This window comes from Scyliorhinus canicula, chromosome 5 (genome assembly GCF_902713615.1).
Source record: "Scyliorhinus canicula chromosome 5, sScyCan1.1, whole genome shotgun sequence".
NCBI classification, from domain to species: domain Eukaryota; kingdom Metazoa; phylum Chordata; class Chondrichthyes; order Carcharhiniformes; family Scyliorhinidae; genus Scyliorhinus; species Scyliorhinus canicula.
Window position 1 is genome coordinate 49,558,058 of NC_052150.1, and position 27,216 is coordinate 49,585,273.

General features: G+C 47.3%; 1 protein-coding gene across 6 annotated transcripts in view; it reads left to right on the forward strand.

The window, feature by feature from the left end:
* Positions 1–27,216, forward strand: part of ripor2 (RHO family interacting cell polarization regulator 2) — a 310,961-nt gene that overhangs the window by 230,537 nt on the left and 53,208 nt on the right. For all 6 annotated transcript variants that reach the window (XM_038797027.1, XM_038797033.1, XM_038797031.1 and 3 more), the window contains exons 4-8: positions 1,732–1,810; positions 7,296–7,319; positions 8,635–8,688; positions 17,450–17,599; positions 23,855–23,918. In XM_038797027.1, the coding sequence (XP_038652955.1) occupies positions 1,732–1,810; positions 7,296–7,319; positions 8,635–8,688; positions 17,450–17,599; positions 23,855–23,918 (371 nt within the window). The remainder of the gene's footprint in view (positions 1–1,731; positions 1,811–7,295; positions 7,320–8,634; positions 8,689–17,449; positions 17,600–23,854; positions 23,919–27,216) is intronic.

Here is a 27,216-nt window from a genome sequence, read left to right on the forward strand (position 1 = left end):
CCCCAACACCCGCCCCCCTCCTCTCCCCCCCAACACCCGCCCCCCTCCTCTCCCCCAACACCCGCCCCCCTCCTCTCCCCCCAACACCCGCCCCCCTCCTCTCCCCCCCCAACACCCCCCCCCCTCCTCTCCCCCCCCAACACCCGCCCCCCTCCTCTCCCCCCCAACACCCGCAGGGCCCCCCTCTCTCCCCCAACACCCGCAGGGCCCTCCTCTCTCCCCCAACACCCGCAGGTCCACCCTCTCTCCCCCACACCCCCAAGGGGGTCTCCCCCACACCCACAGGGGGGTCTCCCCCACACCCACAGAGGGGTCTCCCCCACACCCGCCCCCCTCCTCTCCCCCCCAACACCCGCCCCCCCTCCTCTCCTCCCCCCAACACCCGCCCCCCCCTCTTCTCCCCCCAAAACCCGCCCCCCCCCTTTCCCCCCCCCCCAACACCCCCCCCCCCTCTTCTCCCCCCCCTCTTCTCCCCCCCCCCCCCAACACCCGCCCCCCCCTCTTCTCCCCCCAACACCCGCCCCCCCCTCGGCAGTGTCAATTTCAGCGGCCGGCTGATTGTTTCAGTGAGCGAGCAGCTTCCCTCTCCGGATCAAAGTGAGCCGGCCACTGAAATTGACACTGCCCGCTGCTCTCTCCCTACAATCCAACTTTTAAGTTTTAACGTTTCTGATTGGAGGGAGAGAGCAGCCGGCAGTGTCAATTTCAGCGGCCGGCTCACTTTGATCCAGAGAGGGAAGCTGCTCTCTCACTGAAATAATCAGCCGGCCGCTGAAATTGACACAACTGACAGTTGGGGTCCATAAGCCCCCCCGCGGTATATCGCGAACCGCGGTATTGCGGAGCGTGGTATAACGGGGGACTACTGTACCAACCCATCCACAGAGAATTAATTAACCCCTAAGTGACTATGGATATACCAAGAAGCAATTATCCTTTAAATTGATCGTACAACATTGATAGCAAGTGGATCATAGAACAGAATAAAATCCTGACAGTGCAGGAGGCCATTCGACTCATTGAGTCTGCACCGACCCTCTGAAAGAGCACCATACCTAGGTCCACGCCCCCACCCAATCCCCGTAGCCCCACGTAACCTTTTTGTTATTTAACATGTCCAATTCACCCGGGCGGCACGATGGCACAGTGGTTAGCACTGCTGCCCTACGGCGCCGAGGACCCAGGTTCGATCCTGGCCCCGGGTCACTATCCGTGTGCAATTTGTACATTCTCCCTATGTTTCTGTCGGTCTTGATGCATGAGCAATCACTACTGAAGCGAGATTGTAGTCCAATTGAAGGCTTTAATGAACAAGTAGTTACCCCACCAGCTCCGGTACAGAATGACTGCTGTGGGTGAAGCACAGACTGTTATGCTCCGCCTGCTGGGCGGAACCAGCAGGCAGGTTCTACCACTTATACTACAAGGTACATCCCACCTAGGTACCGCGATACCCCTAATATGGCCTACCATAGGTCTTACCCCCAGAACCCAAAGATATGCAGGGTAGGTGGATTGGCCACAGTAAATTTGCCCTTAATTGGAAACATTTAAAAGAAAGCAAAAAAAATGTCCAATCCAACTAAGCTGCACATCTTTGGAATCAGATTCCACATTATTTGAGCAGAAGAATAGTACATTGTCTGCTACATGATTTAGAGCATCTGCTAGGAAGGAAATGCACATTAAGTCATGTTCTGTTCTAACCCTTTCTCTTGTGTTATTAAACAGTGAGTACCTGGAGGCGCACCAAACAGAGTTGGACAAGCTAACTGCCCAGCTGAAAGATATGAAACGCGATTCCAGACTGGTAAGTGGGAGCCCAACCAACCAAAATGGAAGTAAAACCAGAAAATGGGGGAAAGACACCGGGTAGGTCAGTCAGCATCTGTGGAGAGAAAAGAAAGATTAGTCCCTTTTTGGTTGTGTTCTCTTCACCAGAACCAAATATCACACCCTTAAAAATGACAGGAAAGATCGTCGATCTGAAAAGCTTTTTGTCACTTTTTGTTTCTGTCTCTATGTTTTCCAGCATTTTCTGGTTTTATTTCTAATTCCAGTTTTCCCCCTAAACCACTTAACATGAAATCTGGTGCTGCAAATTTGATATCAACCTTTCATTACCTTCCCTTACACCTCCTCCCCTCAAATAGTTCAGCATGTTTGAATCTCGATAATGAATATTTGGCAGAGTATTCATCCAGGGGGACTTCACCGTCAAGTCCCCCAGGACAAGAATTGGAAGCAGAATCCAGCTGTTTTTCCTTCTCCGCCCCAGAGGAAGGATATTGTCTTGTCGCACATCAACCATCCCAGCTGAGATCAGTGCAGACCAGGGGTTAAGCTGGAGACCTTTTCATTTTGGAGTTCGCGTGCAAGCTAAACTGCTTCCCTTTTAGTTCATAGGCTGACAAATTCACAAACATTGTGGCATCATAAAAATGTATTTGAACACCACAAAGTGATGAAATGTTCGAGCTCCTGTGAACATTTTTACCTCATCGACACATTGTGCAGAGATTCCTGATTTTGTCATTGGACATCCATAATAATTATTGACTATTGCCGGAGTAAATTGCTCAAATAAAGTGGCTAATATTAAATATTTTAAGCCAATCATAGTACAAGAAAGACAGTGCACTTTTTGCGCTGTCTCAGGAAAAATAAGCAGACATTTGAGTTTACCGTCTGAGTGCGTCCTTCCAGAATATTAACTAAAAAATTAAATATCATGCTAGGCGGCACGGTAGCACAGTGGTCAGCACTGTTTCTTCACAGCGCCAGGGTCTTGGGTTCGATTCCCGCTTGGGTCACTGTCTGTGCGGAGTTCTCCCTGTGTCTGCGTGGGTTTCCTCCGGGTGCTCCGGTTTCCTCAAACAAGTAATGAAAGACGTGTTGTTAGGTGAATTGGACATTCTGAATTCTCCCTTAGTGTACCCAAACAGGCGCCGGAGTGTGGCGATTGGGGGATTTTCACAGTAACTACATTGCAACTACTTGTGACAAAATTACAGATTATTATTTTTTTATTTTTTTTTATCTGTATTTTGCATTTATTCTAATTTAAGTTGTTTGTAGCTAACATGAATTCCCTACTTTTCAATGAAAGACAACTTCATGGATTTTTACTGTGATCCCAGTAGGAACTACATTGATTAAGAACATGGGTTGGAGAATGGGACTGCAATATTCTAGCTTGATTTCATTCCTTTGAGTTGGGATTACAGATTTTTTTAAAATTTATTTACGGGATGTGGATGTTTCTGGCTAGACCAGCATTTATTGGCCATTACTAGTTTCTCTTGCGAATATGGCGGTGAATGAGGTGCCTTCTTGAACTTCCTAGATGGTAGTGGTCGCAGGTTGGAGGGTGCTGCCTAAAGAACTTTGGTGAGTTCCTGCAGTGCATCTTATAGATGGTACACATAGCTGCCCATATTCGTCAGCGGTGGAGCGAATTAATGTTTGTGGATTGGGTACCAAAAACGTGGGTTGCTTTGTCTTGGAAGGTGTCGAGCATCTTGAGTGTTGTTGGAGCTGCACTCATCCAGACAAATGGAGAATGTTCCATCACACTCCTGACTTGTGCCTTGCAGATGGTGGACAGGCTTTGGGGAGTCAGGAGCTGAATTACTCGCTGCAGGTTTCCTAGCCATTGAGCTGTTCTGGTAGCCACAGCACTTATATGGTTTATCAGTTCAGTTTCTGGTCAATGGTAACTCCAAGGATGTTGAAACTGGGGGATTCAGCAATGGGAATGTCATTGAATATCAAGGGGCGATGGTTAGATACTCCCTTGTTGGAGGATTCGTCATTGCCTGGCACTTGTGTGGCATGAATGTTGCTTGCCACTTGTCAGCCCAAGCCTGGATATTGGCCAGGTCATGTGCATTTGGGCATGAACAGTTTCAGTACCTGAGGAATTGGGAACGGTTGGGCCTAGGACACTACTCTGAGGAACCCCTGTGGTGATGTCCTGGAGCTCAGGTGATTGGCCTCCAATCACAACAGCCATCTTGCTTTGTGCCAGGTATGACTCCAACCGGCAGAGAGTTTTCCCCTTAATTCCTATTGACTCCAGTTTTGTTAGGTCTCCTTGATGTCATACTTGGTCAAATGCTGCCTTGATATCAAGGACAGTCACTCTCACCTCTCCTCTGGCATTCAGCTCTTTTGTCCACATTTGAAACAAGGCTGTAATGAGGTCAGGAGCTGAGGGACCCTACTAGAACCCAAACTGAGCATCCATAAGCAAGTTATTGCTGAGCAAGTGCCGCTTGATAGCACTGTTGATGACTCATTCCATCACTTTGCTGATGATGGAGAGTAGACTGATAGGGCGGTAATTGGTTGTGTTGGATTTGCCCTGTTTCTTGTGTACAGGACACACCTGGGCAATTTTCCACATTGCCAGGTAGCTGCCAGTGTTGTAGCCGTACTGGAGTGACTTGGCTAGGGGTATGGCAAGTTCTGGAGCACAAGTCTTCAGTACTATTGCTGGAATATTGTCAGGGCCCTTAGCCTTTGCATTATCCAATGCCTTCAGCTATTTCTTGATATCACACGGAGTGTATCAAATTGACTGAAGACTGGCATCTGTGATGCTCCAGAGGAGCATCTGATGTCTCCGGAGGAGACCGAAATGGATCATCCACTCAACACTTCTGTCTGAAGATTATTGCGAATACTTCAGCATGCACAGATGCACTGGGCTTCTCGCTCATTGAGGACAGCAATATTTGTGGAGCCTCCTCCCCCAGAGCTTTGTCGGATTGTCCACAACCATTCACGGCTGGATGTGGCAGAATTACAGAGCAGTCGGATCCATTGGTTGTGGGATCGCTATGCTCTGTCTATTTTATGCTGCTTATGCTGTTTGGCATGCAAGTAGCCCTGTTTTGTAACTTCATCAGTTGACACCTCATTTTTCTGTATGCCTGGTATACCTGGCAAGCACTCCTGCACTCTTCATTGAACCAGGGTTGATCTCCTGGCTTGGTGATAATGGTAGAGTGCCATACAGGGCCATGAGGTTACAGATTATGGTTGAGTACAATTCTGCTGCTGCTGATGGCCCACAGCGCTTAATGGATGCCCAGTTTTGAGCTGTTAGATCTGCTCAAAGTGTACCCTTTTAGCACAGTGGTAGTGCCACACACCATGATGGAGAATATCCGCAATGTGTAGATTGGATTGGATTGGATTGGATTTGTTTATTGTCACGTGTACTGAGGTGCAGTGAAAAGTATTTTTCTGCAAGCAGTTCAACAGATCATTCAGTACATGGGAAGAAAAGGGAATTAAACAAAATTCAAGAAAATACAAGAAAATAGATAATAGGGCAACACAAGATATACAATGTAACTACATAAGCATTGGCATCGGATGAAGCATACAGGGTGTAGTGTTAATGAGGTCAGTCAATAAGAGGGTCATTTAGGAGTCTGGTGACCAGGGCCGGCCAAAGGCACCGGCAACTCGGGCAGTCGCCCGGGGCGCCATGTGTTAGGGGGCGCCAGAGACTCGGGTCCCGCGCATGCGCAGTTGGGCCGGTGCCAACCAGCGCATGCGCGGTGGCCGCCCTCCCCCAGGGCGGCCCCCTCCGCCCCCCTCCGGCCACCCCCCCCCCCCTCCGTCTGCACTCGGCCCCGCCCCCCGTCGGCCCCGCCCCCGCACCTCGGGCCCGCCTCCCCGCCTCGGCCCCGCCCCCCCGCCTCGGCCCCCCCCCCCCGCCTCGGGCCCGCCCCCCCCGCCTCGGGCTCGGCCCCCCCGCCCCGGCCCCCCTCGGCCCCGCCCCCGCCCCCCTCGCCCCCCCCCCCCGAAGGGCGCCGAAGTTCAGCTTGCCCGGGGCGCTAGCAACCCTAGGGCCGGCGCTGCTGGTGACAGTGGGGAAGAAGCTGTTTTTGAGTCTGTTCCTGCGTGTTCTCAGACGTCTGTATCTCCTGCCCGATGGAAGAAGTTGGAAAAGTGAGTAAGCCGGGTGGGAGGGATCCTTGATTATGCTGCCCGTTTTCCCCAGGCAGCGGGAGGTGTAGAAGGAGTCCATGGATGGGAGGCATATTTGTGTGATGGACTGGGCGGTATTCACGACTCTCTGAAGTTCCTTGCGGTCCTGGGCCGAGCAGTTGCCATACCAGGCTGTGATGCAGCCCGATAGGATGCTTTCTATAGTGCATCTGTAAAAGTTGGTACGGGTTAATGTGGATATGCCAAATTTCCTTAGTTTCCTGAGGAAGTATAGGCGCTGTTGTGCTTTCTTGGTGATAGTGTCGACGTGAGTGGGCCAGGACAGATTTTTGGTGATGTGCACCCTTAGGAATTTGAAACTGCTAACCATCTCCACCTCGGCCCCGTTGATGCTGACAGGGGTGTGTACAGTACTTTGCTTCCTGAAGTCAATGACCAGCTCTTTAGTTTTGCTGGCATTGAGGGAGAGATTGTTGTCGTTACACCACTCCACCAGGTTCTCTATCTCAAGGACTATGCAGTGGCTACTCCTATCGGTATTGTCATGGTGCAGGTGTTCATAAGCTGAGAGGGACTTCTGAGACTTTGGAGTAGATGTACCAGGGCAATTCCCTCACGTACACCAGTGCGCTGCCACCTTTGCCCTGTCGGTGCACAGGATGTGATGGGGGTGTCTGGGGTTATGATTCCTTCAGGCTGTTGCTTGACTAGTCTGTGAGACAGCTTGCCCAAATTTGGCACAAATGTTGGTAAGGAGGAATTTGCAGGGTCAACAGGGCTAGGTTGCCGTTGTCATTTCAGCTGCCTAGGTCGATGCCGGGTGACCCATTTGTAGTGGCTGAATACAACTGAGTGGTTTGCTCGGCCATTTAAGAGTCACATGTAGGCTAGGCCAGACCAGGTCGGGTCCCTTCCCTAAACTGAACCAGTTGGGCTTTTATGACAATAGTTTCATGGTCACCATCTAATTTTTACGTAGTTATTTTAAGTTTTTTAATTCCATCATCTGCCGTTGTGGGATTCGAACCTGAGTCCCCAGAGGATTACCCTGGGTCTCCAGATTACTAGTCAAGGGACTGGTAATATTATTTAACCACTGCTGTTAAGATAATAGAATGCCACAGTCGATGGCACGTTTAAATGTGCAAACTTTGCAGCAATAAACATATTTCAGGAGTAACTTCAATCTAGTCTGGAGTGAACCCTCATTCATTTATCCGCTCAATAGCTCTGGCCCCCAAACCTGGGCAGTATCGTAAATACTTTATAGAAAACAGAAATTGAATATAGCATGTCATCATGTAATACTTTATATGTTTTATTCACAGGGAGTTTTGTATGATCTGGATAAGGTGAGTGTCTATCATACCTATTCAACATCTCCTGAAGGTGAGACTTTATCTATATGGATTAATGGTATAATAAATTCAATTTTATTATAATCCCACTGGGAATTTTCTGGCATTGGGGCAAGGTTGCCCACTCAGACCAGTACCTTCAAGGGAAGCCTTTGAAACACAGGAAAGGAAATTCTCCTGAAGTTGCAGCAATAAAATGGGCGAACCTCCATTTGAATTTCTAATGGTCATTTATATTGGGGACCAGGGTGGCATGGTGGCGCAGTGATTAGGATTGCTGCTTCATGCCGTCAAGGACCCGGGTTCGATCCCGGCCCTAGGTCACTGTCCATGTGGAGTTTGCAAATTCTTCCTGTGTCTGCGTGGGTCTCACCCCCACAACCCAAAGATGTGGAGGGTAGGTGGATTAGCCACGCTAAATTGCCCCTTAATTGTGAAAAAAAAAGAATTGGGTGCTTTAAATTTATTTTAAAAATAGAAACATTATTTTCGATCTTAGTCTAGTTTGGCACAGTAGAAACTGAGTCATACTGCAGAACCAGGCCATATTTGATATGGTTCTGCAGTATAATGAATTCCCTTAGATGCATTCACCAACAACTGCATGAAGAATTGTAATGACAGAACTGGCCGAAGAAACTGGCAAAGAGCAGTCCCATGTTCCTGACTGGAGGTAGTGGCAGCGGGAATTGTAGTAGGAATGTCCAGTGACAAGTATTGCCATCCTTGTTGGGAATTTCCTCAGTGGCCCTCTCAGCTGGTCAATTTGACTTTGGCTGAATATCATTAGCCCTTCCAAAGTTGTAGTTGCCAATCATGAAGCCCCTCCCAGCAAACCCCCTCCCCTGCGTCTAGACCCATCACCCAGCCCTCTGAGGAAATTCCTGACACCCATTCCCTACTTGTGCTCAGTGTGAATGTGATTTTCCTGCTGGAAATACATAATCCACCGCTATGATATAATTTACTTGAGCGACAGATATTAGTGAGGAATATTGTGGAGTCTGTAACGTACAGTGACACAAATAGTCAAATGTTGTGTACTTGTAACCCACAAAATGTACTTGGGTTTAGTGACTTGAGTTATATGCATACGCTTGCTGCAGGATTTTGTTCAAGAAGTAAATGTTTAATGATGAAATATTTTACATGAACAATGAAGATATAGAAGCAGCATTCAGATGGCCGTTACTCCCTTTCTATCCAGTTTTCTGCTCTGTGATTTTGTGGATGCTTAGATTATTAACCTGCTGGTCAGTGCATTGCTATTAGCCACTGAACCTAATGATATTTTCGCTTCTCATTACAGCAAATCAAAGCGATAGAGCGATATGTCAGAAGACTGGAGTTCCACATCAGTAAGGTAGATGTAAATAATATAATAATTCAATTTAAATTGACCATAGAAAAAACTCAATGTGTAATGTAGCACCAAATGGCCTCCTCCTGCTCCTATTTTATATTTGCAATGAGCTCACGGGGGGATGTTTTGAGAGAGCAGTATGATTACCACTTGTTTTTTTATTTTTGTTCAACTAATATTTGGGCCAGAGAGAGGTAGAGGCAGTGGTGGCAATGGATGCCGAGAAGGCCTTTGACCGGGTGGAGTGGGACTATTTGTGGGAGGTACTCCGAAGGTTTGGGTTCGGGGAGGGCTTTGTTGGCTGGGTTAGACTATTGCATCAGGCCCCAAAAACTAGCGTGAGGACGAATAGGACAACACCGGACTATTTTAGACTACACCGGGGGACCAGACAGGGATGTCCACTCTCCCCGTTGCTGTTCGCACTGGGCATAGAGCCTCTGGCGATTGCCCTGAGAGCTGCGAGGGGGTGGAAGGGAATGATAAGGGGAGGGGTGAAACACAGTGTCTCGCTGTACGCAGACGCCCTGCTCCTGTATATAGCAGACCCGCTGGCCGGGATGGACAGTATACTCGGAATATTGAAAGAATTTGGCCGGTTTTCAGGGTACAAACTGAACATGACTAAGAGTGAGATGTTTGTAGTGCAGGCGAGGGGCCAGGAGAACAGGTTGAAGGTGCTGCCATTTAGGATGGTGGGAAAACTTTTCCGATACTTAGGGATACAGGTGGCACGAGACTGGGGCAGGCTGCATAAGCTAAATTTGACTAGAGTGGTGGAGCAAATGAAGAGCGAGTTTAGGAGATGGGATGCACTCCCGCTATCACTTGCAGGGAGAGTGCAGACAATCAAGATGACAATCCTCCCAAGATCCCAGTTTATTTTTCAGTGCCTCCCGATTTTCATCCCGCGGTCCTTCTTCAAAAGGGTTGGTCAACAAGATTATCATGGGCTTTGTCTGGGCGGGGAAGTCCCCGCGGGTGAAGAAAGCGATGCTTGAGAGGAACTGTAGCGAGGGGGGGCTGGCGCTGCTGAACCTCAGCAACTACTACTGGGCGGCCAATATAGCCATGGTAAGGAGTTGGATGGTGGATATGGGGTCTATTTGGGGGCGAGTGGAGGCGGCTTCGTGCAGGGTAACCAGTTTGGCAGCCCTGGTCACGGCCCCCCTACCGCTCCCACCGGCCAGGTACTCCACCAGCACCAGCCCGTTATGGTGGCAGCCCTGCAGATCTGGGGCCAGTGGAGGAGGCATGTAGGGGAGGTGGGAGCATCGGTCTGGTCTCCATTATGCGCCAACCACCGATTCGTCCCTGGGAGTACAAGCGGTGGTTTCCGAGCGTGGCGGCGGGCGGGGGTGGGAAGGATGGGCAATATATTCTTGGGGGTGGGGGGGGGGGGCTTCGGACTAGTAAGAGGGAATGACTTTCGGTACTTGCAAGTGCGTGACTTCATACGCAGACAGGTCCCATCCTTCCCACGCCTCCCACCAAATGGGATCCAGGACAGAGTAGTCTCGAGGGGAGAGGTAGGAGAGGGGAAAGTCTTGGATATTTACCGAGAACTTATGAAAGGGGAGGAGTCCCAGACAGAGGAACTGAAGCTCAAGTGGGAGGACTAACTCGGCGAGGATATGGAGGAGGGGGTAACGGGCCCACATGACGGTGGCCCGGATAAGCAAATTTTTGGGGTGGAGGACAAGTGTGCTAGATGCGCGGGAGGGCCAGTGAGCCACGTCCACATGTTCTGAGCATGTCCAAAACTTAGGAGATACTGGGAGGGATTTGCGGACATCATGTCCCAGGTACTGAAAACTAGGGTGGTGATGAGTCCAGTGGTGGCAATCTTTGGGGTCTCTGAGGAGAATGAGGCCGACGTCTTGGCCTTTGCTTCCCTGGTAGCCCGGCGACGTATACTGCTGGCATGGAGGGACTCAAAGATCCCAAAGACCGAAGCACGGCTCTCGGACATGTCGAGCTTTTTAGGGCAGGAAAAATTTAAGTTCGCCATGAGAGGATCTGGATTAGGGTTCGCCCGAAGGTGGCAACCATTCATCAACTTCTTCGCGGGGAATTAAATGTCAGCGGGGGGGGCGGGGGGTAGATTAGAGTAGAATAGAAGGGATAAATAGGCGGTCACTGTTTATGAGAGAGGACTGGTATTTTGCACTATGTTTCTGTTTTGGGTTGATGTTTGCACATTACTGTATACTGTAACTGTTTACAATGCCAAAAATACCTCAATAAAATTGTTTATTAAAAACTAATATTTGGGCCGGGATTCTCCGAAATCCCGACCAAGTGTTGACGCCGACGTCAAAACTGGCGTGAGTGACTCCGGGGTCAACGGGCCTTCAGGACCAGTCATTCTCCCCTTCCTCAGGGGCTAGTATGGCACCTGAGTGCTGTGCGCTGCTCCGTCGCCGAAAGCTGGCCCTACATGGCAGGCACGGGTCCGCGCATGCGCGCCACGGCTGGCGCGGGACCTCACCACGGGCTCGCCACACTGGCTCCCAGGCAACATAGCAAAGCCCTACAGGGGCCCGGCGTGGAGCAACATAGGCTCCCCCCCTCCTGGAAATGAGTGCGCCCACCAATCGGTTGCCCCCGATCACGGGCCTGGCCACCAGGGAGTCAGCTTCCCGCGCCCCCCACCAGGACGGCCCCCGCAGCCAGAACGCCAAGGTCCTGCCAGGTAGGACCACACGTGAACGACGCTGGCAGGACTCGGCGGGCACTTGGCCCGTCGAGCGTGGAGAATCACCAGCGGGCAGCTTTCAACGGCCCCCGACCGGTGACCACACTGGCGCGATTGGTGCCGATTCTCCGGAGAATCGGCGGCCCGGCGTCAGAGCGGCGTGGCGAGATTTGTACGCCCCCTCCTCCCCGGCCGATTCTCCGATTCGGCGCGGGCTCGGAGAATCCCGCCCTTGATCTATTCTTTGTGAGTGAGTTGTGGTTCAGTGGTTACTCTTACACCTCTTGAATTGGAAAGCTGTGTGTTCAAGTCCCACTTGAAACGAAATGAAAATCGCTTATTGTCATGAGTAGGCTTCAAAGTGAAGTTACTGTGAAAATCCCCTAGTCGCCACATTCCAGCGCCTGTTCGGGGAGGCTGTTACGGGAATCGAACCATGCTGCTGGCCTGCTTGGTCTACTTTCAAAGCCAGCGAATTAGCCCTGTAGGTTCAGAGTGTTGGCACAAAATCTAAGCTGACACTCCTGTGAAGCACTGAGGGAGAGATGCTAAGCGGAGGTGCCAATTGTGTTCTGAGATATGGGCATAAATCCTCCAGCACAATTAACAGAATGTGAGGGGTCCCAGCCAATTAGGGTATCGCTACACATGACTGATGAGTTTGGTAAGTTTCATTTGCTGACTACCCAATAGGAAATTGTTTTCTCTTTTCGTCAGTTAAACCCTAATGGAAGTGTAATGGAATGGAATGGAATAAAGTTCCTTTCCTGTCAAATGTAGTCCAGTTAGACTGAGGGCTACATTTAGCAACAGCAACAGACAGTTTTTCACAAGTAAAATCTCAACATTGGGAGTCTGTTTGGGACCCTCCCTAATGTGGGGGGAAAGACTGCGCAGATCCAAATTACTGGATCGACAGACAGCTTGAAGGGTCAGCCAGGTAGTAGCCCAGAAGCAAGATGACAATGTAACCATGTGATGTTTGCAAAAACATTTTAGATTTGTGTAATTAATCCAGGAGGCACGGAAAGGCCGAACGGGTTTACTTTAAACTGAAAATAAAGCCGCTATGTGACACTCAAAACAAACGTCCAAGCCCAGGACTATCAGATGTGCTGATCCAGGCCTGGGAGTTACATTTAAGGGTCCGGCTAATTCGCTCACCATGGGAATGTGCATTCCACAAATCCCACGGGGAGATCAATCACCAATCCCAAGGAGTCCTCGTGAGGGTTATTACAATTTGACACTGACCATTCAAAATGGCCCAAGATACCTGCCAAGGGTTTCACTGCCTTTGACAACGCCTGCGTTATTTTGCATATTTTACAGGGTAGACCCCCAGGGACCTCTCACCATCAGCTCCAATCCTGTACAATAAACAGGATATGCAAAACAAAGTAATTCGCAAGTGGAATCAATCTGCTGCTTCCTCCATGTTCTTCCTGTATCTGCTCTCTTGTGATCTGTTGCAGCAAGTCTTCACTCACCACCTTCTTGTTTAATCCCCAGTACAATCTATTTCCTTTTTCGCACTTAGTTCCTCTGGTTCAACAATTGCTGCTCGTTTTGTTTTAATGTACTCATCATATTCTCAAGTGGGAATGATCATAATCACGATGAATCTTCCCTGATGCCTTGAACTCGACATAATCTCTCGGGTGGGGGTTGATTAATGATACCAGGAAGACCTCGGAAAGAATGAGAGTGTTTCATCACCATATGTTGCACAAGATTTGTGTTCATCATATCTGTGCTGAACATATCCAACTAAAGTGACAAGTGTCCAAGTAGCAGGAAGTGACCAAGAGGAAATGGTGCAATAGGTGGTAGATATTACCAACGATTGACAATAGTTGCAAAGCTCCCAGCAGAGTAAGTCCTCAAAACTAACCAGTTCCTCACAAAGGTATTAATGTAATTTCTATTAAATGTCACTAGTTTACCATGGACACTAAAAATCACCTCTCAGGAAAAAGAGTGAACTTTTGACCATTTTGACTGAGACACATATTTGGGTTGTATTATTTTAGAATTTGAAAAAGATTATTTCACAATTAATGGGCATCACTGGCTAGGCCATCAAATACAGTCCATCCCTAATTGCCCTTAAGAAAATGGTAGTGACCACCTTTTAGAACTGCTGTACACCACTTAGTGTGGTTACGCCCACAGTGGAGGGAGTTCCAGGATTTTGACCCAGCAACCTTTTCTTATTATAAGGCACAACTAAAAAGGTGGTAACATGGACAACTGTTAAAGTGTTTCAATCAAATGGGCAATTAACAATATAAAGGTCGTTGTGATAAACGCAGTGGACGCATTCCATTTCTCCAGGTTTCTGCTGACATTATGGAGAAAGATCTGGAGGACCCTAAGTACCAAATAACTTGACCACCCCACACATAAATGTGTTGACTATCAAAACAATATGGACGCGATCTTCCCAAAGGGAACAAAGTCTCCTGGAGAGCGTGTTTAGCCGCGTGTTTCCTGACACTCGAGTGCAAGGGCACACGTGGCTATTCAACGTTACCTGTGTTGAATTAGGGGCCACAACAGGGAATGCACATAGCCCCATTTTTTACAACTGGGAGCTCTGCTTTCCGGAACTGCCCGGTGTAGCGAGAGATCGGGACTCCATTTTGTTATGGTGTCCCGAACTCCGAGGCTCACAAATAAAATCCCTGACCTCCCCCCCAGCCTGAACGCAACATGGGTTGGTCCCCCGGCCCTTTGCACCCTCTCATACTCACAGTGGGCAACCCCAGCCCAATCGCCACCTTGGAAGTGCTAACCTGGCACTATGGCAGTGCCACCTGGGCACCTTGGCAGTGCCAGTCTGGCACCCAGGTGGCACTGCCAGGGTGCCAAGTTGGCACTTCCAGGGTGCCAGGCTGGCACAAGCAGTGCCAGGGTACCACCCTGCTCAAGGGCATGCAGCTGGGGTGGGGGCCTCTGATCCCCTTGGAGACCCCTAAGAGAGTCATTCTGTCTGGTCTCCATTTGTGGAGACCAGTACCAAACGCCGTTTGCCAGAGTCTCCAAGACGAAGGGATTGAATCCCAAAGCCTCAGTACCTTGGGAATCTGAACATAAGAGTGAGGCTTACTGCCTCGCTCTAATATGCAGATTTGCCAAAACTTGATCCCACCCATTGTGGGCGGGATTCTCCATGCAACGTCACGCGGGATTACATTGAATCTCGTGTGGCTTTGCGAGCCGTGTAGATACAGGGAGCGGGGTCTCCCTGCTTTCACCGGCTACGCTGCACCGCAGCGAGCTGCTTTTCCGGCGCAGCGTGGCCAGAAGATCACGCCCAGTAAGATACATTTTCACATCAAATAAATAGCTAAATTAAGGAATCAAACTACTTTGACCTTTAGGCAAATCAAATCAGCCACTCAACTTTGTTGCCAATCTCATGAGGATGGAAATTTCAAGGCAGAGTTGCAAGGAGTGATCTTCCTAAGTTATAGGCCACGATTTAATGGGAAAGAAACAGAGTCACGCCTTGGGCACGTTTCACTGGCTGTTTCCCGGCGCTTGCAGCACCATGAATGACCCCGCTATTAAACGTGACTCTGCTTCTTTTCTGGTCCTCGGTGAGGAACGCCCTGTCAAGGCCACACTCAGTCACAGAGATCGGGGTGCCGTACTGCAGTCTCCGGACACCCCAACTTACTAATTAGAGAATCCTTGCCCCCCCCCCCCCCACACACCACCTCATAACGTCAGGGCATCCCCAAGCCCGATCCCCAGCATGGGCAAGATGCAAAATGGGCACCTTGGCTCAGCCAGCCTGGCACCTTGGCAGTGCCACCTGTGTACTCATTGCCAGGATGGCACCCAGTACCACCCGGTGGTACTGCCTTGGTGCCAGGCTCACAGTGCCCAGATGGCATCGGGTGTGACATGGTACTACCCTGCCCAGAGCCCGACATTAGGGTACCCCCCGATCGCCTCTGAAAGAGCAGCCCATTTAGGCCCAGTCCTCCGCCCTATCCCTGTAACCCCATAACCCCATCTAAACTGTACACCTTTGGACACAAACGGCAATTTAGCATGGCCTATCCACCAAACTGCACATCTTTGTGACTGTGGGCCGAAACCGGAGCACCCGGAGGAAACCCACTCAGACAGAGGGATAAAGTGCAAACTCCACACAGGCAGTCAGCCAAGGTTGGAATTGAACCCGGGTCCCTGGCATTGTGAGGCAGCAGTGCCGCCATTTGGCCCACCGTGCTTGCGTTGGTCTTTGAAAGTGCAATCATGCACCCCGGTCCCACACCTTCACTTTTTATCTATGCTCCTCTAAGTTCCTCATCCTGCGATACCCTTTTAAAAAATTTTGCCACCATCATTTCAGGTAGAGCATTCCAGATCCTGACAACTCCCTGAGTGAAAAATAAATCCCCCTTCTGGACCTTTTGCCAATGACTCTAAATCCGCAACCTCCGGCTATTGATCCTTTTTGCCAGGGGGAATCATTTTTCTCTCCAAACTCCATCAAATCTTCTCAACTTGAAATCTGTTTAAAAAATCTATTTTGTAATAATTCTTCTCCAAAATAATGCTTTATAATAATAAGTAATAAAAAATAAATAACGAATTATTATTAATAATAAATAATAAAATAAATATTATTTATGACTTCCATTTTTTGACAAATTGACTTCCATTTTATTCCATTTCCCTGTTTGATTTCCTAGACCATTGGGCTTTACACAATAACTGTGGTAATTTGAACACCAAGTTGATTCATTGGACTTCCAGTTATGATGCAATTATCATCTCCACCGTGCACTGTAACAGAGATGGAGAAACCCCTACAAGGTTGTTTTCAAATATTGCTGCTTGCTGCAATTCTGTAAACCCTGCAGCAAAATGATTTGTGTTGAAAACTAGAATTTGTAAATAGGGAAGATTTTGACATGACGTGACCCATGAGACTGATGTGAGGGCTCTGAGTTTGGTGTCTAGCACGTTAGGGGCTGGTTTAGCACACTGGGCTAAATAGTTGGCTTTGAAAGCAGACCAAGGCAGGCCAGCAGCACGGTTCAATTCCCGTATCAGCCTCCCTGAATAGGCGCCGGAATGTGGCGACTAGGGGCTTTTCACAGTAACTTCATTTGAAGCCTACTTGTGACAATAAGCGATTTTCATTTCATTTTCATTTTTCATTTCATTTCATGAAGGCCGTGAAACCAACATCAGGGTCAAGCAGAAGTTGAAGTGCTCCACTGACGGTTTACTTCACAACATCCTAGTTCCTCTTCTAGAAATTTAATTCTGAAAGTTTGACTCAAAATAAGCAGATTAAATGTTTTGCAAACCACCATAACTCAAAAGTAACAGTATTTTGGGGTTTGGATGACTGCAGTGTCCCGACTGTGCATATTGGGACATCGTGGGTGCTGTACTCATGATTTTCTATCCATTAAAATGAATGGACTGAAATAATGAGGATTGCATCTGTGATTCCCAGGATGGATGAAATACTGGAGCAGTTATTATGGTCTGAATGGCCTCCATCTGAGATACTAAAATTCTTTGTTTCTGAGTAACATCCTTCTGTTTTTCCCTTTTAACATTCTGATATTCCTTGAATGCAGGTAGGAGGATGTTCTGAGCACTGTTCCACTCTTTAAATCGCTCTTATGTATTTTTTAATTTTCCGGTGAAGCTCTCAGCAAATCATTTTCTGGTTCTACGCAGTAAGCATTTGTCTTTCTTCGTCACTTACATCCTCGCAATCTTGATAGGGACCTACACAGTAAACCTTGTCCTTATGTCCTCAGTAAATACATCCCTCCCTGTTCTATGATTGGAGGATATCAAGGAAGAAGAGGAACTAATGCTTACTGAGTACAAGCAGAAACCGATTGACTGAGAAATTGAGAAATGTTTTAAAATACATAGAAATGTTGTTTTAGGCCAGGATGAGTATGATAAATCACACTGATTGAGGCAACATTCTCCTGGCAAATTGAAAAAAATTGACAGTGCATGAAACACGCAGTTGATTAACGCTATTTGTTTTTTTTGCTGTTGCCTTGACAGGTAGATGAGCTGTATGAGACATTTTGCATCCAGAAAAGGCTACGAGATGGAGCTTCCAAAATGAAACAGGCCTTTGCAATGTCTCCTTCCACAAAAGGTGCTCGGGAAAGCCTCGTAGAAATAAACAGGAGCTACAAAGAAAGCACAGAGGTACAGTCTTAACTTCAATGGTAGCAATTTTAGCAGAAACGGTTAGCAAAGAATACAAAACAGATTGAACAAGAGTAATTCTCTTGAATGCTGCATAAAGCAGAGGTATAACTTCGATGGATTGCTGCTTTAAGTCAGTAACGCCACATTAAGTCCGTAAGGGTTGTGGGTGATCCTGGAGTCTGGCATTGAGGGCAGTATGAAGTCAAGTTATGATTATGGATTCGGGTGATCAGTTAGATAGTGCTGGTACAAGCTGAATAGGACTGTACACTCATAGAATTACCAGTTACTGGAAACTGTTGGGTCCTATCATCTGGAATTCCTCCCCTTAACTCCTCTGCCTCTCAATCTTCTTCTCTCCTAACAGTCTCCTCAAAACCTATCTTAGGCCAGGCTTCTCCTTCAGTGGCCCGTCATCTCTTTTTCCTTAAGTTTCTCTGAAAAACATTGAGAATATTTTCTATGAAGATAAGTTGCTCTTGACTTGATGGTGTAAGTCTATTATTAATGGACTGAGGATTGGTCACACTAGTCTCTGTACAGAAACATTGCCGTTGTCAGACGCTTAACACCATGAACTCTAATTCATAAGACTTATCGCAATACCTTTGAATCTGAAGGGATATTTTTACTGAGAAAATAAGCACAAAGTTTATTGTGGAGGACCCTATTGATATTCAGAGGATATAAATGAAGAAGAGGAAATAATGCTTACCGAGTATAACCAGAAAATGATTTACCAAGAATTTGCATAGGAAAATTTAAAAATACATAGAAGTACTCTTTAAACAGTATGAAGGATGATAAAATCACCTCTTTGTGATAAGATAGATTTAAGAGGAATTTACAGATTATGACGCTTATTGTTACAACTTCAGGCATTGTAAACAGACCTTTGATATGGTGCGATGTGATATGGCATAAGAACATAAGAACTAGGAGCAGGAGTAGGCCATCTGGCCCCTCGAGCCAGCTCCACCATTCAATGAGATCATGGCTGATCTTTTGTGGACTCAGCTCCACTTTCCGGCCCGAACACCATAACCCTTAATCCCTTTATTCTTCAAAAAACTATCTATCTTTACCTTAAAAGCATTTAATGAAGGAGCCTCAACTGCTTCACTGGGCAAGGAATTCCATAGATTCACAACCCTTTGGGTGAAGACGTTCCTCCTAAACTCAGTCCTAAATCTACTTCCCCTTATTTTGAGGCTATGTCCCCTAGTTCTGCTTTCACCCGCCAGTGGAAACAACCTGCCCGCATCTATCCTATCTATTCCATCATAATTTTAAATGTTTCTATAAGATCCCCTCTCATCCTTCTAAATTCCAACGAGTACAGTCCCAGTCTACTCAACCTCTCCTCATAATCCAACCCCTTCAGCTCTGGGATTAACCTAGTGAATCTCTTCTGCACACCCTCCAGTGCCAGTATGTCCTTTCTCAAGTAAGGAGACCAAAACTGAACACAATACTCCAGGTGTGGCCTCACTAACACCTTATACAATTGCAACGTAACCTCCCTAGTCTTAAACTCCATCCCTCTAGCAATGAAGGACAAAATTCCATTTGCCTTCTTAATCACCTGTTGCACCTGTAAACCAACTTTCTGTGACTCATGCACCAGCACGCCCAGGTCTCTCTGCACAGCGGCATGTTTTAATATTTTATCGTTTAAATAATAATCCCGTTTGCTGTTATTCCTACCAAAATGGATAACCTCACATTTGTCAACATTGTATTCCATCTGCCAGACCCTAGCCCATTCACTTAACCTATCCAAATCCCTCTGCAGACTTCCAGTATCCTCTGCACTTTTCGTTTTACCACTCATCTTAGTGTCGTCTGCAAACTTGGACACATTACCCTTGGTCCCCAACTCCAAATCATCTATGTAAATTGTGAAAAATTGTGGGCCCACCACGGATCCCTGAGGGACACCACTAGCTACTGATTGCCAACCAGAGAAACACCCATTAATCCCCACTCTTTGTTTTCTATTAATTAACCAATCCTCTATCCATGCTACTACTTTACCCTTAATGCCATGCATCTTTATCTTATGCAGCAACCTTTTGTGTGGCACCTTGTCAAAGGCTTTCTGGAAATCCAGATATACCACATCCATTGGCTCCCCGTTATCTACTGCACTGGTAATGTCCTCAAAAAATTCCACTAAATTAGTTAGGCATGTCTGAAGGAGAAATTTTCCAGATTGATAGAAAATATTTTTAACAAACCCCACAGGCTGTTGGATAGGAAACTGACAGAATGGCTTAGATCAACAGTTGAGGCTATACAAGAATGTTCCATGACTCCTAATTAATTTAATTTGGCACTGGAAGTGGCAAAGGACAGGAGTTTCGGCTGGCGCCTGCCACTGGGATCGTCAGTGGACTTTTGGCTGATCCGTTTCGTCTCCCGCGACAGATCCCAGAAAATCCAGGTCAGCTAATCTGGAACCAAAAGTAGATATTGGAGGAGTCTCCCTGCACAGCAAGATTTTAGACAATCTCAGGTTCATTGACAATACTGACCTTAAAACCACATTGAAAACAAATGTGCTGATGGAATGCCGAACTTTCGATGAACATAAAGAAGAGAAAGGTAATGTAATTTGGGAGTCAACAGGAAAATAGAATCCCGACAGTGCAGAAGGAGGCTATTGAGCCCATCGAGTCTGCACCAACCCTTCGAATGAGCCCTTTGCCCATTTCTGACTGCCCACGCCGCCCTACCCCTGTAATCCCATAATGTAACCTGCACATCCCAGGACATATTTTGGGCAAATTTAGCATGACCAGTCAACCTAACCCGCACATCTTTGGACTGTGGGAGGAAACCGGAGCACCCGGAGGAAACCCAAGCAGAAATGGGGAGAACGTACAAAGTCCACACAGTCATCCAAGGCCGGAATTGAACACGGGTCTCTGGCGCTGTGAGGCAGCAGTGCTAACCGCTGTGCCACCATGTATACATTATAACTAGAGAAGGTGCAGTTGAACAGGTGCAAAAATTTGTATACTTTAGTGGGACTTAAGGCAGAAGGGAAAATTGGATGTCCTTGTGCTGAAGATTTATTGGGACGTTGAAGAGCCAAACTAGTTCAGAAGAGTTTAGGAAAGGGTGGTTGTCCCCATATTATTACCTGGATCTGGATGTTGGAAAGACGCTGAGGCTCGGTCGGTTGTAAAGTTCAGAACCAAAATAAATACTTCCTTTATTAGACAAAATGATTAAGAGTTATGGAACCAAGGATTGTATGTGGAGTTAATATACAGGCCAGCCATGATTTTTTTGAATGGAAGAGCAGGCTCAAATGACTGACTAGCCTACTCCTGTTGCTCTAGTTCATTGAGAGGAATACTGGGAGCAATAAGCAAGGAAAAAAAAATCAAGAATTATATAACAAGAATGTGTGGTAGGATTCTGTGATCCTGAGGCTAAGTGTTGATGCCGTCGGAAACGCCATCGCGTTTCTCAATGGCGTCAACACGGCCCCAGGATCAGCAATTCTGGCCCTACAGGGGACCAGCAAGGCGCTGGAGCGGTTCACCCTTCAACGCTGAGTTCCCGCCGGCAGAGAGCAAGTGTGGACGGCGCTGGCGGGACTTGCCGTTTCCACGACGGCCGCTCAGCCCACCCGGCCCGAGAATCGGCGGGCCGGCCACGTAGAGCGGCCCACGACTGTTGCTGCGCCAACCATGCCAGCGTCAATGAGCGGCGATTCTCCGCTCTCAGAGAATCGTGTCCTGGCATTGGAGCGGCGTGGCGCAATTCGCACCGGCCGCGGGGATTTTCTGGCCTGGCCCCGGGCTGAGAGAATCCCGTCCATGGTCTGGACAAGAACCAACGCTTATTAAAATATCCAAAAAAAGTCGACTGCAATGATGTGGGCTCATTTCAAAAATGGAAGCAACTAGAGTATATTTCATGCTCCTATGCACATTGAACAAGGAGGCAACGAAGACCAAGGAAGTGCTGGATGGACATTTTCAAAAAGTTGCTTGACATTGAAGAGATACGGATGATTAAAGTGGACAGGCTAGTTCAGAACTGGCACTAGTGGAGTGAATTAACTTGGCCTCATCATTGCTTCTGAACAGATGGATGGGGATTCAGTAGTTAGTGGTCATACGGATAATAATAATAATAATTGCTTATTGTCACAAGTAGCATTCAGTGAAGTTACTGTGAAAAGCCCCTTGTCGCCACATTGTGGTGCCTGTTCAGGGAGGCCGGTACAGGAATTGAACCATTACAAGCCAGCTGTTTTGCCCACTGTGCTAAACCAGCCTGAGTTTTAAAAATCTGCTGACTGGAGGAAGAAATGGAGATTGAAGAAGGAAGAAGTTCCATCCATTTACCACCTAGAAGAGAATAAGTTAAATAAGGAGATGATGCAATGAGTTTTGATTTTTAACACAGTGACATTGAAGGGAGGGAAAATCATTTGAACTACAGAATATCTGCAGATGGGAAAGTTAAGAGACGCAAACGATTGATGCGGGAGTCACTGAAGGGGTGTAAGATTGCTAGCCATATGGCAGTGTGCTCAGAATGTATTGTAGATCCATCCAAATGCTAAGACATGTGGATAATCTTGCAAGGGTAACTTTGCATGGTTAACCTCTCCTTAGTCATCCCACTGCACTGCTAGAAACACTTACACTTTGTACTTCAGAAACAGTTCTGTGCGAAAAAGAGATGCTTTTGCAAAATCAACATTCTGCAGAAATATATTCCTTCTCTTCTAGCAGCCACCAGGAGGTCAGATTGTATTACCACAATGAGCACCGTAGCAGAAAGTGAATGCACGTAGGTTATCCCGAGATACACTTAGTGCACCCGCTCACATTTGACCTTCATATTTAAGAAGCAGATTTTTTTTCTATACTTTATTGGATATATTTGCATTGAAAGCATTATTTATAACACAAATAAATCTCTTTGGTTATTGTCAAGTTGTTATTGTCAAAAGCATATGTCAAAGGCCTGCCATTGAGTTGGGAATATATCCCAGGTCTAAGACTCAGTTTCCAAATGCATCCCAGCTGTGAGGATCCACATTCAAATACTTCAGGAGAGACTGGCCTAACATCTAAAAACCTAGGGCGGGATTCGGCTACTGAAGTTAAAGTCCACTGAACAGCACATTTAGCGGGTGTTCCTCAGCGGCTGCAGCATCGAGAAACATCCCGCTATCCGATGGCACTTTGCTTTTTCTCGTGGCCTCGGGGAGTTTCTTCCCACCCAGGCTGTGCTTGGAGGGATTTCCTGCTGGCGAACTGATCGGGGGCCATTTTGTCCAGCAGCCCCGATCTTTCAACTCCACCCTTTCAAGACAACCCCCGCTGCTTTTTTTGAGCCCCCTCTCACACCGCCAACCCTGGACAGGCCCCCGGGAACCCGCCACAACCCTCCTCTGCATGGCAAGAGCCCCCCAGGTCAGACCCCTGGCAGGGTCAACCAGGCACTGTGGTACTGCCAGCCTGGCACATGGGCAATGCCCCTGCCAACCTGGTAGTGCCAAGGTGCCCAGGTGCCAGGGGGAGTATCAGGGTACCGCCATGCCCTGTTCCTGACCACCCAGGGATCTCCAATACCCTGCGGAATTCTCCGAGGTGCCATTATGTCCGGTCCACGTTTGTGTAGACCAGGACCAAACGGCACCCTGGCAAGGTCTCCCAGGCATGGCCGGTTAGTCCTGGGCGCCGGCTGAATCCGGCGTCTGGGTGCGCCCGGCATGCCCCAAATTCTGTTCTGAAGAAGTCAAATTGGAATCGAAGCATTAATTTTATTTCTCTCTTCATAGCTGCCTGACCTCTGGAGTATTTTCTGGCACTTTCTGTTTCTATCCAAATCCTTGATCCAGATAGGCTTGCCCACTTAAATTTCGATTGGAAACAGCCCATAGTTTATTCTACACAGCATGATATCATATGCTTTTCACACATCATTAGAAGTGGAAATTATAAACAATCACTCCTTGCTACGGTATTTTTCACCCAGCTGGTGAAAAACAGTTGCAGGTTTAATGATTTGCTTACTCTTTGATGTGAGGCAAGCATGAGTTTGTTCGGTTAGGAGAAAGAGCAGTTCATTTTCCAGCGAATGTCCAGGCTAAAGAATTTAATGAACTAATGTGAGCATCAGGCTGCTCGATCATTCAACACTACACCTTGATATTAGTGGGACTAATGTGCTGCACTGTGCATGCCTTGTATTGACAGTAATACCTTTCACCCTCAGGCATTGTGCTCACTGGAGGTAGAGATTGGAAGCCTGCTGGGAGAATTTCACATCACAATGAAAGGTAAGTATTAACAGAATAAAAGTGCTGTTTTAAATATATTGCCTGAGGAATGTGGGGTACGGTTTTCTGAGTTGGCATTATTCATTCGAGAGGCATCAGGGGTGGTATCTGCCTGAGAGGAGCTACAATCTGTCACAGATCAGAGAACACATTTACATTGGAATCGTTCACTTGCTCCTGCCATGGTTGGTTAGAAAACCTACCAGGGGCCGGCGTGAACCTCATTTGCACCCCGTTATTGGAATGTTGATGAAGGCCCGGCCCCACCCCCAGATTCTCCGCGATGCTGAAGGGAAACACATTCGGAACAATGTGGCGTGCAGATGTCAGGACTCTTTTGAACAATGGTTGGGGTTATCTCTGGCGTTCAGGATCGAGGCTGCCTGCAACCTTGGACCCTGGAACCACCACAGCAGTGGTTGGGGGGGCGGGGAGCATCTCTATAGGTGGACCTTCCAAATTCGGTATCCTGAAGGGTGTCCATCTTCCAGCCTTAGAATACTCCAGGAGACCCATCTTCATTTTCAGGCAGTTCACTTTCTTTCGTCAATAGTCGGTCAGTGATGTTGAACGCCTTTTCAAAATTGCACCTCGAGATGATGGCGGGCTATGTACCATCCAGGCCTGGCCCGCCACAGAATAGACATGAAACATCTGGGTGCATAATTAATGAGGTCGGAGATAGAAAATTTTGGCGTGCTTTCCCGCCGGCCTCCGTAGTGGGAAATACTCCACATTCTCGCCCCATCTTGGCACTTAGGGCTGGGTTCTGCAGCCGTGAGCACTGCAAGATCACCATGGACGGGACGCGGGCCATGTAAAGGTCCATTACCTTGGGCGGGAATTTCTGGTCGCGGCCGAAGAATCCTGCCCAAAATAGGAGAATTCCGCCCTATTTCAGATATGCACCCCAGCACGTGAGGCTCCCTGCCAATATCAGAGTGACACAAAATCATCTCCACATTGTCAACCCATATCATATATATAGCTAGTGGTATAGGGCGAGTGAGAGCCTTCATTTATGGATAGCGTAGTAATACTGCTATTTGCCTTACAGTTTAAATATTTATTTTGAGATAATATTCTTTAACAAGCTGGATCACAGCAGATTTCACTGCGGCTTTCTAAACAGGCCTGGTTTTCCAAGGTTTCTCTCCTCCCTTTCCGTACAATTCCATCATCTCCCCACAATTCCACCCTGTAATTCCCCCCCCCCCCCCCCCCCCCGAAGACGGTGCTGTGCTGATCTTTGTGTGTGACTTTGAATAACAGTTATTGCGTTAACTCTCAAAAATTCCTCTCACTGGGGATGCCTACTTAGAGAATTTCTTGCTGGGGTATACGTCCATAGAGAAATGAAGAAAGACATGCATTGATGAAACATGTTTCTGAACCTCAGGCCATCTAAATGTGTTTTACAGCCATTGAAGTACTTTTGAAGTGTTGTTTTTGTAATGTAGCTGTTTTTCATGTATTTGCCGTCATTGTCAGTGAGCTGTGCATCATGATTCATCACCATGCACCTATATCTTGCAGCAGGAGTCATCGGATACTAATCATTCAACAGCGTTCTGTCATTGTTGCCGATTAACTGCCCATTTAACTACCCCAGAAGTGTTTATGGCATCATTTTTTAAGAATGTTGCAATAACAGGTTCGTCTTGGACAGAAATATCTGTTTAGGAAACGCGCAATTGGCATTTCCTTGCCAGCTTGTGAATGCCTGCAAAATGTTTAGTGACATTTACAAAGAGAAAAATATAGTTCCTGAATAGGAATCACCTCGGAGTCTCAAGACTGTGAGTTCAGGCCAAGGTGACATTTTAGTGCCGCACTAATAGAGGTTGAGACTTTAAACTGTCCTCCCAAGCGGATGTGAAAGACTTTTTTTATTCATTCATGGGATATAGGCATTTATTACCTATCCCTAATTGGCTTGCTAGGCCATGTTAAGTATTTTAAGATCTGGAGTCACATGTAAGGCCGGGCCAGAGACAGGTTTCCTTCCCTGAAGGACATTAGGGAACCATTTTGTTTTTTGTGACTGTAACAGTGCTGTTAAGGTCACCATTTTACTTTTAATTCCAGATTTTTCTTGAACTCAAATTTCACCATCTGTTTTGGTGGGATATGAATCCAGGTCCCCATAGCATTGATCTGGATCGCTTAGACCAGTAGCAAGACCTCTACACCACCACCTCCCTGCAAAAGATTGCGTGGCATTATTCAAAGGGTAGTTCTCCGAGTGTCCTGCTTAATATTTATCCCTCAACCCGCGTCAATAAATAGATTTCTGGTCACTATCTTATTGCTGATTGTGATCATTTGCTGAGTCAAAACTGGTTGTGAGCTTTTTAACCTAAATTAGTGGCTACATTTTTTTATCGTTTTTTATTAGCTTGAAAGTATTTTGGGACATCCTTAAGTCATGGAAATGAATATAAATGTTTTGGTTCTTTTAAATTTGGAATTTTCTCTTTAAATTTAAAGTATCCAATTCTTTTTTCCCAATTAAGGGGCAATTTAGCATGGCCAATCCACTTACCCTGCACATCTTTGGGTTGTGGGGGGGGGGGGGGGGGGGGTAAGATCCACGCAAGCACGGGGATAATGTGCAAACTCCGCACCAGGATCAAAACCAAGTCCTCAGCGCCATGAGGCAGCAGAGCTAACCACTGCGCCCTGCGCTGCTTTACATTTGGAAATTATAATCTGCAACACAATAACAAGATAGAATATTGATGGTGGATACTACAATTACATATTATACAGTGTGAGCAATTGCACGCAGGCACGGGGAGGATGTGCAAACTCCACACGGACAGTGACCTGGGGCCGGGATCGAACCCACATCCGCGGCGCTGTGAGGCAGCAGTGCTAATTAGTGCGCCACCGTGACTCCCCCTTTTCCTTTTTCACGTTGGAGAATTTGATAATCACCCAAATGGAACACGTGGAGGATTGGGTGCCTAATTCCCCTCTGTGTTCCATCCCAGTGGTTATTTAATGCCAAAGTGAAAAATAGGAAAACCTGCCATTAGTTTTATGTGGTCAGCACTGGATGAAACAGTATTCAGAGGTTACACGATAAAGATCATCGACACATACTTTTACCATGACCCGACTGTTTAAACCTCACGTCAAGTGGACTCTGGAGCTTTTCAATATAAAACAAATCAAACTAAAGGTTTAATCTTCCAATTTTCCACAGTCAGTGGTGAACTTCGCCAAAGTGAGAGCTTGTCTCAGATCTTAAAGTACCCCAGGGGCAGCACGGTGGCACAGTGGTTAGCGCTAC